The sequence below is a fragment of the Urocitellus parryii genome, chromosome 1 (assembly GCF_045843805.1).
Source record: "Urocitellus parryii isolate mUroPar1 chromosome 1, mUroPar1.hap1, whole genome shotgun sequence".
In the NCBI taxonomy this organism is placed as follows: Eukaryota; Metazoa; Chordata; class Mammalia; order Rodentia; family Sciuridae; genus Urocitellus; species Urocitellus parryii.
In genome coordinates, this window is record NC_135531.1 from 216003988 (window position 1) to 216019138 (window position 15151).

A 15151-nucleotide genomic window follows, 5' to 3' on the forward strand; every position below is an offset into this window, starting at 1 on the left:
GTCTACATGAGGTCTAATGCTGGGGAGGTGAGAATACTTCACTTTCCTGTCTGTCTATAAATAATCCCCAAGTAGATAATTGAAAAGAGACTACTTTCTAGCAAAATAAATAAATAAAAATTTAAAAATCCTTATATTTGGGGAGGGTTAACCTATCTTTTCTTGTTTATCATGCACATATGACACATGATAAATCAATAAATCACACTTGAAAGAAGCCTGAGACTGAGGACATACATGAATTTTACTATCTTCTTTTTGATCCTGAGCTGACAATTGAAAGTCTGAGGAAAGCTTCATAAAGGTGGATCATTGTAGCCCCTTTTATATGTGTAAAAGGGCTACTTTAAAAAAAAAGCAATTTAAGAAATATTTATGATTTTTAAGTTTGTTTGTATTGTGTGTGCAATTTTTACTTTTTGAGCTTATAGCATGCACATCCATAAACTCCCTAGAAAAGAAGTGTAAAATTCTGATTAAAAAGTTTCTACATGATAAAATTCAGTTAAAATTCAGAAATCTGAAATTAATCACCTTGAGGCTATCATTGCTGGAACTGGCACTTCCCTGGGACCCACATGCTGAGGGTAAGTGGTGTCAATAATAAATATCCGAACAATAGGATTCTTAGCCCCAGCCTGACAAAAAAAAAAAAAGGGGGGGGGGGAAATATATAAATTCACAAAATTCCGTTTATCACCAATATATTAAAGACACTTCAGGAATTTAGACACATTTTTATAACTTAATATAGTTAAGTATATTATGTTGGATTTAGTCTCTTTATTGCCTAACCAGGAACTTCATTTCATTTTATTTTTCAGGGCAGTTACAAATGTTGTCAACTGGAGTAAGAACATACATTTTAAGTGCTTAATGAAAGAGCTTCAATTTAGAGTGTAAAATGTTTGGGATATGAAAAAGTAGTTTTTCAATCTGTGTTCTCTTTTTTGATTTTCATGATAGTTCTTTCACTAATATAACATTCATATATCTGTGTGCTAAGGGGAGTAGGGAAGAAGATTGGTTTGTTAGGATAGTGAAAAGAAATAAATGAAACATACTTTTGGCTTTTGCCATGTAATTTGGATTAGGACAGTCACCAAATGCTCAGTCTCCTAGCTGCTTGTATTACTACTGCTAGCATCCCAAAAGATTAGGAAAATTCCGCTTCCAAATAAAATGTCCATGGGATTTACACTTTTCTTGTTTTGTACTTCCTGTGCTATGGCATGCCTAAAATTTACATGACAGTATAGCTTATGCCTAGACAGCTTCTTAGAATTCCTGTTATTTTACTGCAAAGAGAGAGAGAATCTTACAGTTATAATAAAATTTAAATCCACAAAGTTTAGGTACTCAGTGTTCCATAACTCAGTACTGATTGCATTCATCTAGAGAACTGTTTAGTCTCTCCTAGGACCTCCCAGGTGCGGCTGGGAAATCCTTGATTCTTTGGGATATTCCTGTCTCTCTGTCCAATGCCAGATGTTTCAGCAACTCCAGTTTTCAAAGAACATAAGAATGCAGGTCCAAAATTCCTAGTTAGTGTCAGTGGCTCCTCAGTTCTGAGTTTCCTGATCTTTCCCAACTCCCATAAACTCTTTCAAAGATTTAAATTATTTTATGTCTTGGATCCTAAGTATTAGGCTTCTCACATCCAAACACTTCCAACTTTCTACAATAGCCCTTGAGGGGTCTCCTATCTAAATATCCATTTCCTATCTACTGATCTCTTAAAAGTTACTTTGAATATAAACATGATACTATCTGCAATTCTATTTTTTTCTGTTGCATGTTTGTCTTGCTTCTAAGTCCACTTGTGCAGATCCACACTGTCATCCTGCACACAGAGGGACCCACTGGGTCCATGCATGACAGTGTTTTGCCTGGCAAAAAAAAAAAAATATATATATATACAGGAAACAGAAGACAAAAGCCATATCCTAAAATCATACCCAATTCCTCATGCAAGAGGTGAATTTATGCTTTGATTTCTTTTAAATTTCTCCTTTAAATTGAAATTAGGGTGCAATACCTCTTCACTGTGAGTTGGCTATTCTTCTATTATATACTCAGGTCCTTTTTCTGTACTAGTAGGCCTGAACAGAAGGAATGTTCGATAATAATGCTAGAATGTTTGTTATGCAAAAAACTCTGCACTTACCCCAGTCCACTTCTTTCATTTTCTTGAGGAAGAAACTAAGGTTCACAAATGTCACTATATGTCCACAAAATACCATAACCCATGCCTGCTTCTACCTGACAGAAACATCAAATTCAACATTTGCATTTCCCATTCTAGTTTGCATTTACATGAGAATTCAAGAGGGAAATGCAAAACAGAACTTTACCCTGAATTTGGAGCATGAAATATAAAAAAAAAAAAAAAAAATTAAAATTAAGTTAAGCTTGTTTTTCCTCCATGATCTAGACCATATGTTTCTCAAAGATTCTGCAATGGATTTTGCAAAGTCTATTTCATCCAGCACAACCAGATGTCCAAAGCAACAGATGTCCACATCAACAATAGAGCTCAGCACAATGTTTGCCTTACAATGCACAAGGACAAGAAGCTCTCTGAACATGTTGATCCCACCTCCATTCATGGTAATGACTGCTCATTTTGACACCAAGGAAATGAAGGCATCTGCTGAAAGTAGTCAACATACCTTTGGGTATGGAATATTTATTGTTCTAGGATACTGCTCATCACCATAATAAGAATAGGCAATAACTGGTATATCTGTATCATTAAATTCTGCGTATGCCAAAAATTTTCCGTTAGGAGACCACCAGAGAGCATATTTTGTAGCAAGCATTTCCTCTGAAAAAAAAAGTACTATTATATTAATTACAATTACGTCTTACTCTTAAAATCATTGCAATCAGTTCTAAATAGCTATTTTTGGACTGAATATAACACATGACATACTTTGGTTATTACAAAAATAAATAGTCTGAATTAAGAGGAACAGTTTAAACTTACATGCCATATTAAATATGAATTAGTCTTGTTAGCAATTGACATTAATGAGAAATGTAACTTTTAAAATAAAATATAAACATATTATCTATAATTAGTTTTTCCTTTTAGGGCAGCTTTTGGCTTTTATACTAACCTAAAGCTGCCCAAACAGGGAGAACTCTAGTTTAACTAGGGAGGAGATAGCTATTGAAAGTTGACTTCCTATTTTTTATTTTATTTATTTATATATGGTGCTGAGGATTGAACCCAGGGCCTCACACATGCCAGGCAAGTGCTCTACCACTGAGCCACAACTCCAGCCCCCTGAATGTTGACTTTCTATCCTGGAAATTTTTAAAAATAGGGTTGGTGATGTTATATTTTTTATATATACATATATTTCATAAAGGCAGGTATTAGAGACCTTTTAAATTTCAGTTACGTGCTAAATCCTACATGACCTAGAATGGAGACAAAATTCAAGAGAATATAAAAAAAAAAAAAAACTAAGAACATTTTCTTACAAAATAACATAGACAGTATTTAGTTTGGGGGTGGGGGGAGATTTCTTTCTTAAGAAAATGCAAACATAAAAGATTAACACAGTACCTAAGGACTAAATACTTCTTGGGATATAAATTATTACTATTACTTTGTAGTAATGTTTGTGAAAATAAATTTTACCAGTCTTTTGATAACAAGATTTAGTTCTTTTCAAATATGCATATATTGTTCATAACCTAATAATAGCTTTTAGAAATGCAACCACTTAACAAAATAAGATGCCACTCATCTTAATCTTGCTGAATGCATGAAATAGTTTTCAATTAAAGCCTAAAACAGCACCAGTAGAAAGAGAATACAGCTTACCTTCATAAACCCAGTCTGGGATTCCATTAAATATTTTATTTTCTTTTCCATTATATGTAATTTGAAAAGGTGGGTCCCCTGGTCTTTGTTTCAAATAGATATTGTTTTGGTAGACGTATACCTAGAAGTGGTGGTAAGTTAGTCAGTAGGAAAATTTCCTAACAAATATAGTAAAGGCTATATATTTGATTTAATTATTCACAAATTCCTTTATAAAGGGTGGTGATTCAAATGCAAATAAGACTCCCAATAAAATATTTCAATAGGTTTAAAACCTCAACAATTAGCCCACATTAACATTGATTATGATTTTAAAAATCTACATCAAATAAAAAATGAATTCTACTATTATACTTGTTTTTACTACCCAAATAAGTAGTTATGCATATTGACAGAAAGTCAGATAAACTCTGAATATTAATAGCTAGCCAGATCTAATCTTTATTTAGAGTCCTTAAATAAGAGCTTGGACAAAATTTCATGTTGTCTGAAGCTAGTCTGGGAAACTTGTGAAAACCATATTTTTCCTGAGTTTTCTGGCACAACGCATTCTGGCTGAGTATAAGGATAAAGTTTTTGACTGCGATATTTAAAGAAGTCTATCCATGAGCTTGAGATTTTGCGGAATTCTCAGATGGGTTTCAATTTATCCAAACTCTTCCCGTTTTTAACCACTAAAATAGTCATGAATGTATTTTTTTTTTTTCCGTTTAGGCAGGGAAATTTAACAAAGGCCAAAATCAAATGGCTCCTCTTTTATTTAAATGATTAAACACTTCTATAATTTAAACACTTACTAATTTACTCCCAACAGGCGACCAGCATAAATACTGAATTGGACGAGGAAGCTCATATCCTTTTACAAATTCTCTAGAAAGAAATGAAGAAAAAAAAAGAAAGAAAGAAACACAAGGAACTTTGCTGTTCAATGCAAAAACAACAACAACAAAAAATCTGCATAAATAGAAAAAAACAACAAGCCATAAAAATGAAGGACAATTCTAAGAAATGTCTCTGTTCCTGGAGATATGGGTGCCGTATACCTCCTTCCACTAGTTATAAGTAACTTAACTTTCCTGAGTTTCAGTTTTCAGACCTTACAGTGAGGTAAGTGGATTTATAAACCGTAGGGATATCTCTAGAGATTATCTGATAGAATCCCTTTGTTTTATAGAAGACAATTGAGAGGTTTAGATGCATGATATGACTTTTTAAGATCACATTGCTAGTTTTTGGCAGAGCCCAAATTAAACTCAAGTCTTTTAACCCCTGAGACTGTAAAATTTGCACACACCAGATTAAGATGGTGGCTGAAGTGCCTTCCAACTCTGAAATTCTATAATTGTGCTGAAGTTTAATATGTGCTCTTCCACATTCTCATTCACAACCCCCATCTCTGTGAATGCATATGCATTTCAAATTTTTGAAAATAAGATGCCATTTGACAATCTCCCCAGGGATCTGACTTAAAATCAGAAAAGGAAAGGAACATCTGATCTCAAGCTAAACTGAAAAACAGATCTTATACTGGGCAGTATGCCTTAAGCTTGCAAAGTTCTCCACCCGTAGAGAAATTTCAAATATTCTATTGGCCAAAAATCTCACTTCGATGTTTAGAGTCGTTCTGTAAGTACTCCATTGAGTTGCTTGTATTGTGGAGCTTTTGCAGTTCTTTAGCAAGAACACATTCAGATTTTTATGTTACAGAATCATAGGAAGCTATGTTTAAGTTAAACTTCTTGGAGATTGTATTAATACTTTCATCAAGATAGTTTTTGTGGAACCACACAGCAAGACCTACCTCCAAAGTCTAATTTGAGGAGCCTCAAGAAGGATTCCCTGTTCCTTCTTCCAAAATCTCTCTCTAACCCTGGACCTGATACATGTTTGATATTTCTTCCTTTCCTATTATCTGAATTCTTAGACACCTGTGAAGTCCTGTAACATGTATTAACTTGATTTAACTCATTAGTTCATGCAACATGATACCTAGAAAGCAATGAAGGGAGAAGGCATGGGTTTGATAAGAAAAATCTCTGCCTTGGAGAAAGGTAACCATGGATGCGGCAGTGGGAATGCTGGCCACTAGAGGACAGGATTTGAGTGCCACACCTTGGGGAGGTTTGGGGAAAAATGAAAACTATGGGAGGACACAATAGGGGAATGACTCTCAGAGAGGACATTCTCCTGGTTTGCAACTCTCTTTCAAGTCAGTGTTCATGTTACCTTTGACATTGTAACACTAACTTAGTTTTTGTACCAGGTGGAATTAGTCTATGGGATTACATAGTCAGCACCAAACTGAAAATCTCAGTGAATACTTCTTCATGATGGGAAAGCCACAACAGTTGTTGAGTCACTTAGAGTATAAGAGAGGGAGGATGATGGTACTTTACAAAGGCTGTCATCTTCTAGGGGTTCCTTAATTAGCTTGAAACTAGAACCATATTAATTTTCTCTGTGCTAGAGAATGTCTATAGAGGCATGAAAGATGCTCGGAATTAGTGGCATTCAGTCATATCTTGAATCTCAAATAATTTTTCATCCATCACTCATCTTATAATGTATTCACCCAATCAGAAAAAAAAAAAGTCTGAGATTTTAGACAGTTGTGCAGAAAACAGAAAATAAACAGTGGTTTGATTACATTCACTGCAGGCAGGCTAAATATTTAATATGGTTTTAGGTTTTAAAGTTTATACAAAACATAATTAAAATATTAATACTGTCATTTTTTGGAATCTTTTCAAATTTGGTAAATCTAAACATAGAGAATTTAAAAAACGATTAAAAGAAAAGCACAGGCATGAATAAAGACGTAAGAAATTGCACCAAAAGACTAAGATTGTCAGTTCACTGTCCTAAAGGTTTCTTGAGAGCAAATTTGGATTTCTTATATTGAATCTCTTGTATATGTTTATAATATAATAAGTATTCAGTAAATGTTTCTTGAATTATGTGATGATGTGGATAAAGAGAAGAGAAAGACTTAGAATCCATTAGATGATTTTGAAGTCTATTTAAGAAGGGGCTCCTATTTCTTAAGTGACATTTTAAGAAGATCAATTATTCTTTTCTGAAAACTTAAAAGAAGTATATAGTTATTTTTTTAAAAAAAATGTGTTCTTGACAGACAAAAGGGGAAACAGACCAGAAGATTTTTTCAATGTCTCTTCAAGCCATATAATTATTATTACCTTTTATGTAACAGGGAAGAGGGTATCACATTAAGATGAGTAATGAACCAATTCATTGTCCACACCCAGTCAGAGTGATTTTTCTAAAGTGCAAATCTGATCATGTCATGTCCCATTTAAAATCCTTCAGTGATTTCCTATTGTCATCAGAAAGAGATCTAAACGCTTTTCAGTGGTTTCCTCATTATAATTTGGCCTGTACCTCTGAGACTCAACTCTTTCTCAATCTTACACAATCCTCTCTGTAAGTGGGTCCCTCCTCCAATTTCAGCTAACTCAACACACCCTGGGTTTCCTGCAATTCCATGTCCAATCTCCCTTTTGGACCTTTATATATTCTTCTTTTGCTTGGAATTTTCTCTCTCAGTTCTCACCTACCTTTACATTCATTTAACTTTTTTTCTTTTAAACAATAACTATTTTAAATAGTTAAAGCATACATAAAAATAAAGAAAATGATGTAATACATGGCAATTTACATACCGTCTAAGTTTAGGAAAATATTTGGTGTTTTAAATGTTAAGTTAAACATTTTGTAATTTTAAAAATAATTCTTTTTGTCATTTTAAGTCATTAATTTAAAATCAATTCATGGAATATGTGTTGGACACAATTAATGCTGACTTTCCCTCTCTCCCACCTCCCTCCAATGAAGTAGCCACTCTCCTGAAAATAGTATCTCATTTCCATGCATGTTTTTGTCCTTTGACTACATATGTTTATTTCCATAAATAGTACATCCATAATTTGCTCTTTGAAAGCAGGAAAACCAAAATTATATTGTGCATAGAAGTATAAAATAGTAGTTAAATTTTTTTTAAAAAGGTGAATATCTCATAGAAATAGTTCCCTGAATTTTCAGTTTTGTGGGTTCACATATACTGTAGAAAAATAACACATTGAAATTAGTAACAAGATAATACTGTGTCAATCTCAAATTAGAGATAGAATGGAAAGTTCTGGGTATTAGATGGTATTAGTAAATAGTGGTGACGTTTTACCCATTTATAAGGTCGTAGATGTGATATGTTGCTGTGTAAGAGTATCTCCAAAGCTGTCAGAAAGAAGAGAGATAAAGACAGATTATAATTTTTAAAAGGCTCATGTCAATAATGTATAATCACAAAGAATCCCATTCAAAGTTCAGAATTATAAAATTATTGTTTTCACAAGGAACTGGGAAGGTTAGGTTTCACTTCCAAACCAAGCCTTCATTTAAGGAATCTTACTGTGAACTTTGTAAGCTTGTCCAAGTTCCAGAACAAATCTCAGCAGTGATCTAACTTTCACTCCACAAAAAGCATATCCAAATCATTTCTTAATATAAAAAGCTGATCTTTCCTATAATCTCAGCAGCTCAGTAGACTGAGGCAGGAGGATAGAGAGTTCGAAGCCAATCTCAGCAATTTAGCAAGGCCCTAAGCAACTCAGCAAGACCCTGTCTCTAAATAAAATATTTTAAAAAGGACTGGGGATGTGACTCATGGTTAAAAAATAAAAATGCTTATCTTTGACACACTTTATTCTAGGAATTTTTCCTTCTTGTTTACCTGTATTGAAGTAAAAACACTATGATTTTCATAGCCCATAGGGATTGTCCTGTGCCTTGGTAAAAATAATGATACCTTTTATCAGAATTTCATTCAAAATATTCTTCTGTTGAAAATTACTTGACTTTAATTGAGCACAGTTTTCTACACAATAGAAATTGAAAAAAAAATAAATGGAAGATATTTATCTTTTTTGTCAGGGACCAAAATATTAATATTTATTCTCTATGGCATTGACTTTTAAGTATGACCGCATTTGGATAATCCAATGATTAATCCCAAGGTTGTTTGGAGAGCACATATCCAAAAAGAAATAGAATTTATTAATTTGAAAGAGTATAGACATGTTTTGAACCATGTCTGCTCCTAAATTGTCTACAGACCAAATCTACTCAAGCTTGTAATATACAGGATCTCTCCCTTGAACATAGATCTCAGCTTCTTACACTCAAAAATCTTTTGTTAAAAGAAACCACAAACACAATTACATCAAGCAGGTTAAGTTGCAGAACAACTAAATTATAATTTTCATTTATATTGCCATTTTGTCTCCTTGAGGACATAATCTGTTCAATTTTATTGGACTTATGCATTGTCAGAGTCTATAACAGATGCACATTTGAAAATTAACTCTTCAAATGGATAATGACCACCAGTTCAGTTAATTCTTTGAAAAAATTATATATATATATGTATATATATACATATATATATATGATTAAACTTTATTTTTATTTATTTATTTTTATGTGGTTCTGAGAATGGAACCCAGTGCCTCACATGTGTTAGGCAAGTGCTCTACCACTGAGCCACAGCCCCTCAGTTACTTCTTATATTCCCACTGAATGAGGCTGCTCTTTTTTTAAAGTATGCTTTTACTCAGGTTAGTGATTGTTGATGATACAAATGCCATTTTGGATTCTGTTTTTTAAAGAGATTTCAAACTCTTGAAAAGAAGCCACATTTGTTTGAAGCACATCTTCCTTTAAAAAATGTTTTATTTATGCATTTTAAATTTTGATACAGGATCTCACTAAGTTACCCAGGCTGTCTCGAATTTACAATCCTTCTACTTCAGTCTTCCAAGTAGTTGGTATTACAGGTTTGTGCTTCCAAACCCAACTGAAGCATGTCTTTTTGAAGACTGTTGATGCCCAGGGGCAGGATCCTTGGAAAATAATCAATGATCAAAAAAAAAAAAAGAGCAATCTGGTTGAGATAAGAATGCCTTTCCCCCCCCCCCCTAAATATTAAGGAAATTTTACATCTCAAATAGGATCTGAAAAAAAGTGGTTTTCAAAACAAAAAATTCTTGATGTGAAAGTAACTATTAGAAATCTAGTTTGATAATAAACTACTTTTCTTTTTTGTCGGTGTATGGAGGAAAAAATATAAGAGGATCAACTTTCTTCTCTTCATTCAGAAAGAAGAAAGTAAGTAATAGTTAATCATCTGACTTGGTGGGAAAATTTCTAAACCAGAAACAGATTTAACCCTGACTTACTACTGAGTATATATTATAATGTTTGAGCACTTCACCAAAATTGTACACTTGTACAATTGTGATAAATTTTCATGGTGTTTAACTGTGTGAAAATTAACTAATGGCTTATGATATCAAACATCTTTACAAGGATAATTCTCCCCTTTCTAATGGATATTGGTGTTCCCAAACAAAGTGATTTTCCCCAGAAGAAAGTGGCTTGCCCTCCATAATGATAACCCAACCAGAATGCCAAATTCTAAATTATTTGCTTGTTTTGTTATGTTTTGGGGGGTTCATTTACTTCTGAATCAATGAAGATGGATTCTTGTTTTCTTTTACTTTTGTAAACTAACCTTTAGATTAATAGGGGATATAATAGATATACACAAAGTAAATAGTTGATACCTTTGAGTAATCACTTTCAAGATATGCAAATTGCCGATCAGGTGATAAACCATAATTTGAAGCATTCACACTTTTCTGAAATTATGAAGAAGTTGATTAGAATACAGAAAAAAATAAAAGTCATATAAGTTTATAATTCTAAAAGAATATTGTGTCACTCATACACTCCTACATCTATACACTTCAGGTGCAACTGGAGAATGTTTATGTGTACCTAGTGTATGAATAGAAATTCACTATACACTATTGGGGAGGATGAAATAAATAAAATAAACTTTGTGACTTCAAAAATCATATAATGTAAGACTTGTGAATGAGTGGCATTACACATTAGAAAGTTCTATAGAAGAGATTCAATATAGCATTAGAAATGCATTAAATAAGAAGTGATTAAATCCAGATGAGAAAGTCATTGGTTACAGAGATGAGTTTTAGCTGAGCTTGGTTTGAACAGATTAGGTTTTTAAGGGCAGAGGAAGTAGAAGGTGGAAACCCAGGAGCACAGAACAGTATGTATGCATGGATCATGGCTACCATATATTGAGCACTAAATCTGTGGAAGGCACTATCCCAAGCACTTCTAAATGTTATTTCATTTAATTCTTACATGAACCCAAAGAAGTACTATTTTTCCCACTTTATAGAGGAAGAAACTGAGTCATAGTTAAATTGGTGCAGTATAGAACTTTATCCAAGATTCTGTAACTGGTGAATGACAGAACTTATATTTGTACCTCAATCTGCCTTCCTGTAAGGAATGAGTTCCCATTCTTAACTTAGGTCACACTACCTCCACAGAGGAGGACAGATACTAGGTGATTGAGAGGAAAGCAGGCCAGTAGTGCAGAGAACCGGAGGACTGCAGCAGGGATGAAGCTGGGAAGGCAAGCTAAATCCAGATCAGGTGCTAAGAATTTGAACTTGCTCCTTGGTCCATGAAGAGCTAGCAAAGATTTTGAGGAGGAAGATGAGGTTGGATACATACCATGGTGCTATTACTCAAAATGATATATGATTCTCCTGTTTCAATATTATACAAGATGATATTATTTTCTGTAGACTGATGAAGATATTCTTGTCCTTTAAATAAGAAAACAAAGTTTAAAATGATATCTTAACAAGATATTCACTTATAACAAAAGAATCCTCTCTTATTTCACACACTTGCTTTGCTTTGCTTCTCGGTCCAGTACATGATGCTTTGTCAGATTTAAAATAATGAGTTGGTAATGGAAATGAGGAAAGAATGCTTTTTTCCTACTTCATACGAAGATGCTATATATGCCAACAGCAGTTCTATTTGAACTGATTCTGGATGCTTGGGAATCCAATTTTGTTTTCTCTAAGTTGCAAAAAGGATAGACTAGTTTAAAATGGTAAATTACTTTTCCAATAATAAAAATAAATTATATTTGGTTTTTGTCTGATTTAGTTTAAAACCTACTTCATATGAATCATATTTTCTAAAAAGAAAAATGAAAATATTCAGTTTTATTTAGTGGAACTTTATATATACAACTATAACATTATAAACTATTTAGTTCATCTCACCATTTATTAGACTTATTTGATAACCTTATTTAAAGAACTAAATGTGAATGCCAATTTTATAACCCTTAAAGAATTTGCTGTTAGAATGAGGTATTTGTCTGTCTTCCAGATTATCTAGATTAATGATGGAATTTTTCTTTGAGTAAAAGTCTTATGATCTCTCCAAAGTAGATTCTTCTCTCCCATGCTTGAAAGATATACCACGTGCTAAAATTATTTCAACAATGCATTCTCAACTTTCACCTTTCTGTTAAAACTCTTCTTGGCCTTATTTTGAACAATCCCAGTCTTAATGGTTTTGTCAAAAGTGCCTGTGTGGATACTTGAGTTTTCCAAATAATATCTTTTTTATGGATTTCAACTGATGTGTCTTCAAGGACCATACAGATTCACTGCTACTAAAAACAAAACAAAATACGTTTAAGACATGTCCAGAAGATAAAGATATAATTCACTGACCTGAAATCCAGTTTGGAAAAAATGTTTTATAAGAAAATGTTCCATTTAAAATATCCTTCAGTGTGAGGGCCCTCTTTGTACTTCCTTCAGGGTTATGGACTTTGTGGAGAAGAAGAAAAACACTATTACTAAAATACAAAGTTAATAATTCAAATAAATTCTATGTCTGGCCTTCATCTGTTCTTTCTCATATAATGATATGCTCTGCCATTTGCTAAGTGCCACTTAGCTCCTGTCTTAATATTATGATTTTGTAAACTGGGCAACCAAGACATAGAGAGGTAGTTCAATTGTCAGTTGGTGGAATGTGTTGAGGAAGATGAAGGTTACAGAGGAGAACAACCCAGAGCAGCAGGGACGTCATTCTTCAGGCAGGAAAAGCCATTAGAGGCTTCAAGGGAGGAAGATTAGAGGAGGTTTCAACATCTTTTAAGCCTTGCAGAGCTGAGATTACAGACCACGTGGGTTTGCCTGAATCCTTAGCCTCTGGATTGGTTCGCTGTACTTCCTCATATAGCATAGGCTAGAATTTCTACCGGCTTATCAATAATGTATTTTAGCATCCCATTTGGTTGAATGAGATCAGCCAGAATTGTTACCTTCAAGAAAGGCATTAGTGAATACACAGGTAATTTTCTCATCCTGACCATATCATTTTTAAAGAGAAATTGGACTAGAAAAAAAGAAAATCACTTGAACTCTTCAAGGGATCTTAGAAACTCTAAGATGAGAAGTTTTTCCATAGAAAAGCTAGTATTTTTGAATCTGGCATTTTCCCAGGTGAAACTTCAAACATAAGACCTATCCTTTTGTCTTTCTGTGTAAACTCTTTCATAGTTTTCCATGGATTTTTCAAATAAAAACCAAAAATGATAACCTGAACCAAAGGTACTGGCTGGTCTGGGATACCCTACCCCACTAGACTTTCCTGCTGCTTCTCTTTCCTTTCTAAACAAATGCTGGACTTTCTGTTCCTTAAGTACTTTCTCTCTGCAAGATTTCTGCACTTATACGCTTTGACTCAAATTTTCATTCAGGTTTTAGTGCTCAATCCCAGATCTGCTTCTTCTGAAAAGCCCTTCTTTACCCCCTGGTTTAGTTTAGGTTCCTTTGTTACACAATTCCCATAGAATATGCCCCTTTCTTTCAGAACACTTGCCTTGGTTTGTAATTGTGGGTATATTCCAGTGAATATATATATATATATATATATATATATATATATATATATATATAGATATATCTTAATTTTCCTCACCAGTACATCTCCAGTGTTCAGCATATACAAGCATTGAATAAATATTTATTGAATGAATGAATGCATGACAAGAAGGATGAATGAATGGATGGATGTGTGGATGGATGGTGGATGTATTCTCTTCTTTTAATTTCCTTTGGTCATTCTGTCATCCAAGCTTGTTCACCTATAACTAAGTGATTGGCCTAGAAGATGCCTACAGTCCTTTCCAGCTATGCTGTACTAGATTATGAAATGCAAAAATTTGACCTGCCCTTTTAACCTTGAAGGTACATAAATGTACTGCTTTGTAACCAGAGCAAAATGATCGACTAGGAGATGGCATATTCTGCTGTTTTAACTGATTCCCACTGATGTAGGTTTGCTTTGCCCATTTGATTAAGACCCTGGGTTTCCATTTTTTTTCTATTTCTTACATACATGACAGTAGTGGAATGCATTACAATCATAATTATCCATTCACAGCACAATTTTTCATAACTCTGTACATAAAGTTTGTTCATGCCAAATTATGCCATTATACATGAGCTCTCTTATTTTTTTACATTACAATTCTTAATACACATTTATACCACAATTTATCATAACTCTGTTTGTATATAAGGTATGTTGACACCAAATTCACATATTCATACATGTGTTTTGTATAATGATGAGGGTCTCCTTCCACCATCCATGCTATTCCCCTTCTCCCTCCTTTTCCCTCCTACCCCTATTCCCTATCTAGAGGTAATCGTCCTTCCATGCTCTCCCTCCCTACCCCCCCCTTTTTTTGTTTTCATTATTTAATTCTAGTGGTTATGCTTGCTGTAAGAACATAGGAGGTCAATGAGCTCTCTTGCAACTTGACACTGAATACTTCATAGCATTAAGTTATTCTTTAAAATAATCTTCCTGCATTCTCTTTGCATTCTAGTAATTTTGTGTACATTATACAATCTTTTATAATGAAACTTCTATTTAATTGAATAGTCTTGTACAGAATTCATACCACTGATTTTATAATTTCCATTCAGTGACTAAAGGACCATTTACTATAACAGCATTTAATTAAATTGTATTTAGCTTTCCTAAGAGCAAATTGCAATCTGTTTCTAATGCATTCAAGGGAAAATTATAATACTACTTGTAGTGAAAATTGTTTTCTATTTGAGATAAATTTGTGTCAGAACAATCAGAATATTCAGATGGAAAATTGAAAGATGTAGTGAATCCATTAGCTGTGAATTCCAAAATAACTAGATTATTGTTTATTTAATTTTTTTATGTCAATTCAAAAAATGAGTATAATCTTGGTGATGTCTTATTTTTATATCCAACATAAATAATACTTTGGTGATAACTAATGACTTATCTCATGGTTTTTCCTATTTAAGTATCTTTGTATACAGTTTTTCCTGTTCATAG

At 33.3% G+C, this 15151-nt stretch overlaps 1 protein-coding gene across 1 annotated transcript in view; it reads right to left on the reverse strand.

Moving 5' to 3' along the window:
• Positions 1 to 15151, reverse strand: part of Fap (fibroblast activation protein alpha) — a 71494-nt gene that overhangs the window by 43412 nt on the left and 12931 nt on the right. Inside the window, exons 3-10 of the mRNA XM_026393088.2 lie at positions 12487 to 12585; positions 11462 to 11556; positions 10477 to 10551; positions 8037 to 8089; positions 4636 to 4708; positions 3839 to 3959; positions 2673 to 2827; positions 535 to 638 (exon numbers count right to left, since the gene is read on the reverse strand). Of these exons, the coding sequence (XP_026248873.1) occupies positions 535 to 638; positions 2673 to 2827; positions 3839 to 3959; positions 4636 to 4708; positions 8037 to 8089; positions 10477 to 10551; positions 11462 to 11556; positions 12487 to 12585 (775 nt within the window). The remainder of the gene's footprint in view (positions 1 to 534; positions 639 to 2672; positions 2828 to 3838; positions 3960 to 4635; positions 4709 to 8036; positions 8090 to 10476; positions 10552 to 11461; positions 11557 to 12486; positions 12586 to 15151) is intronic.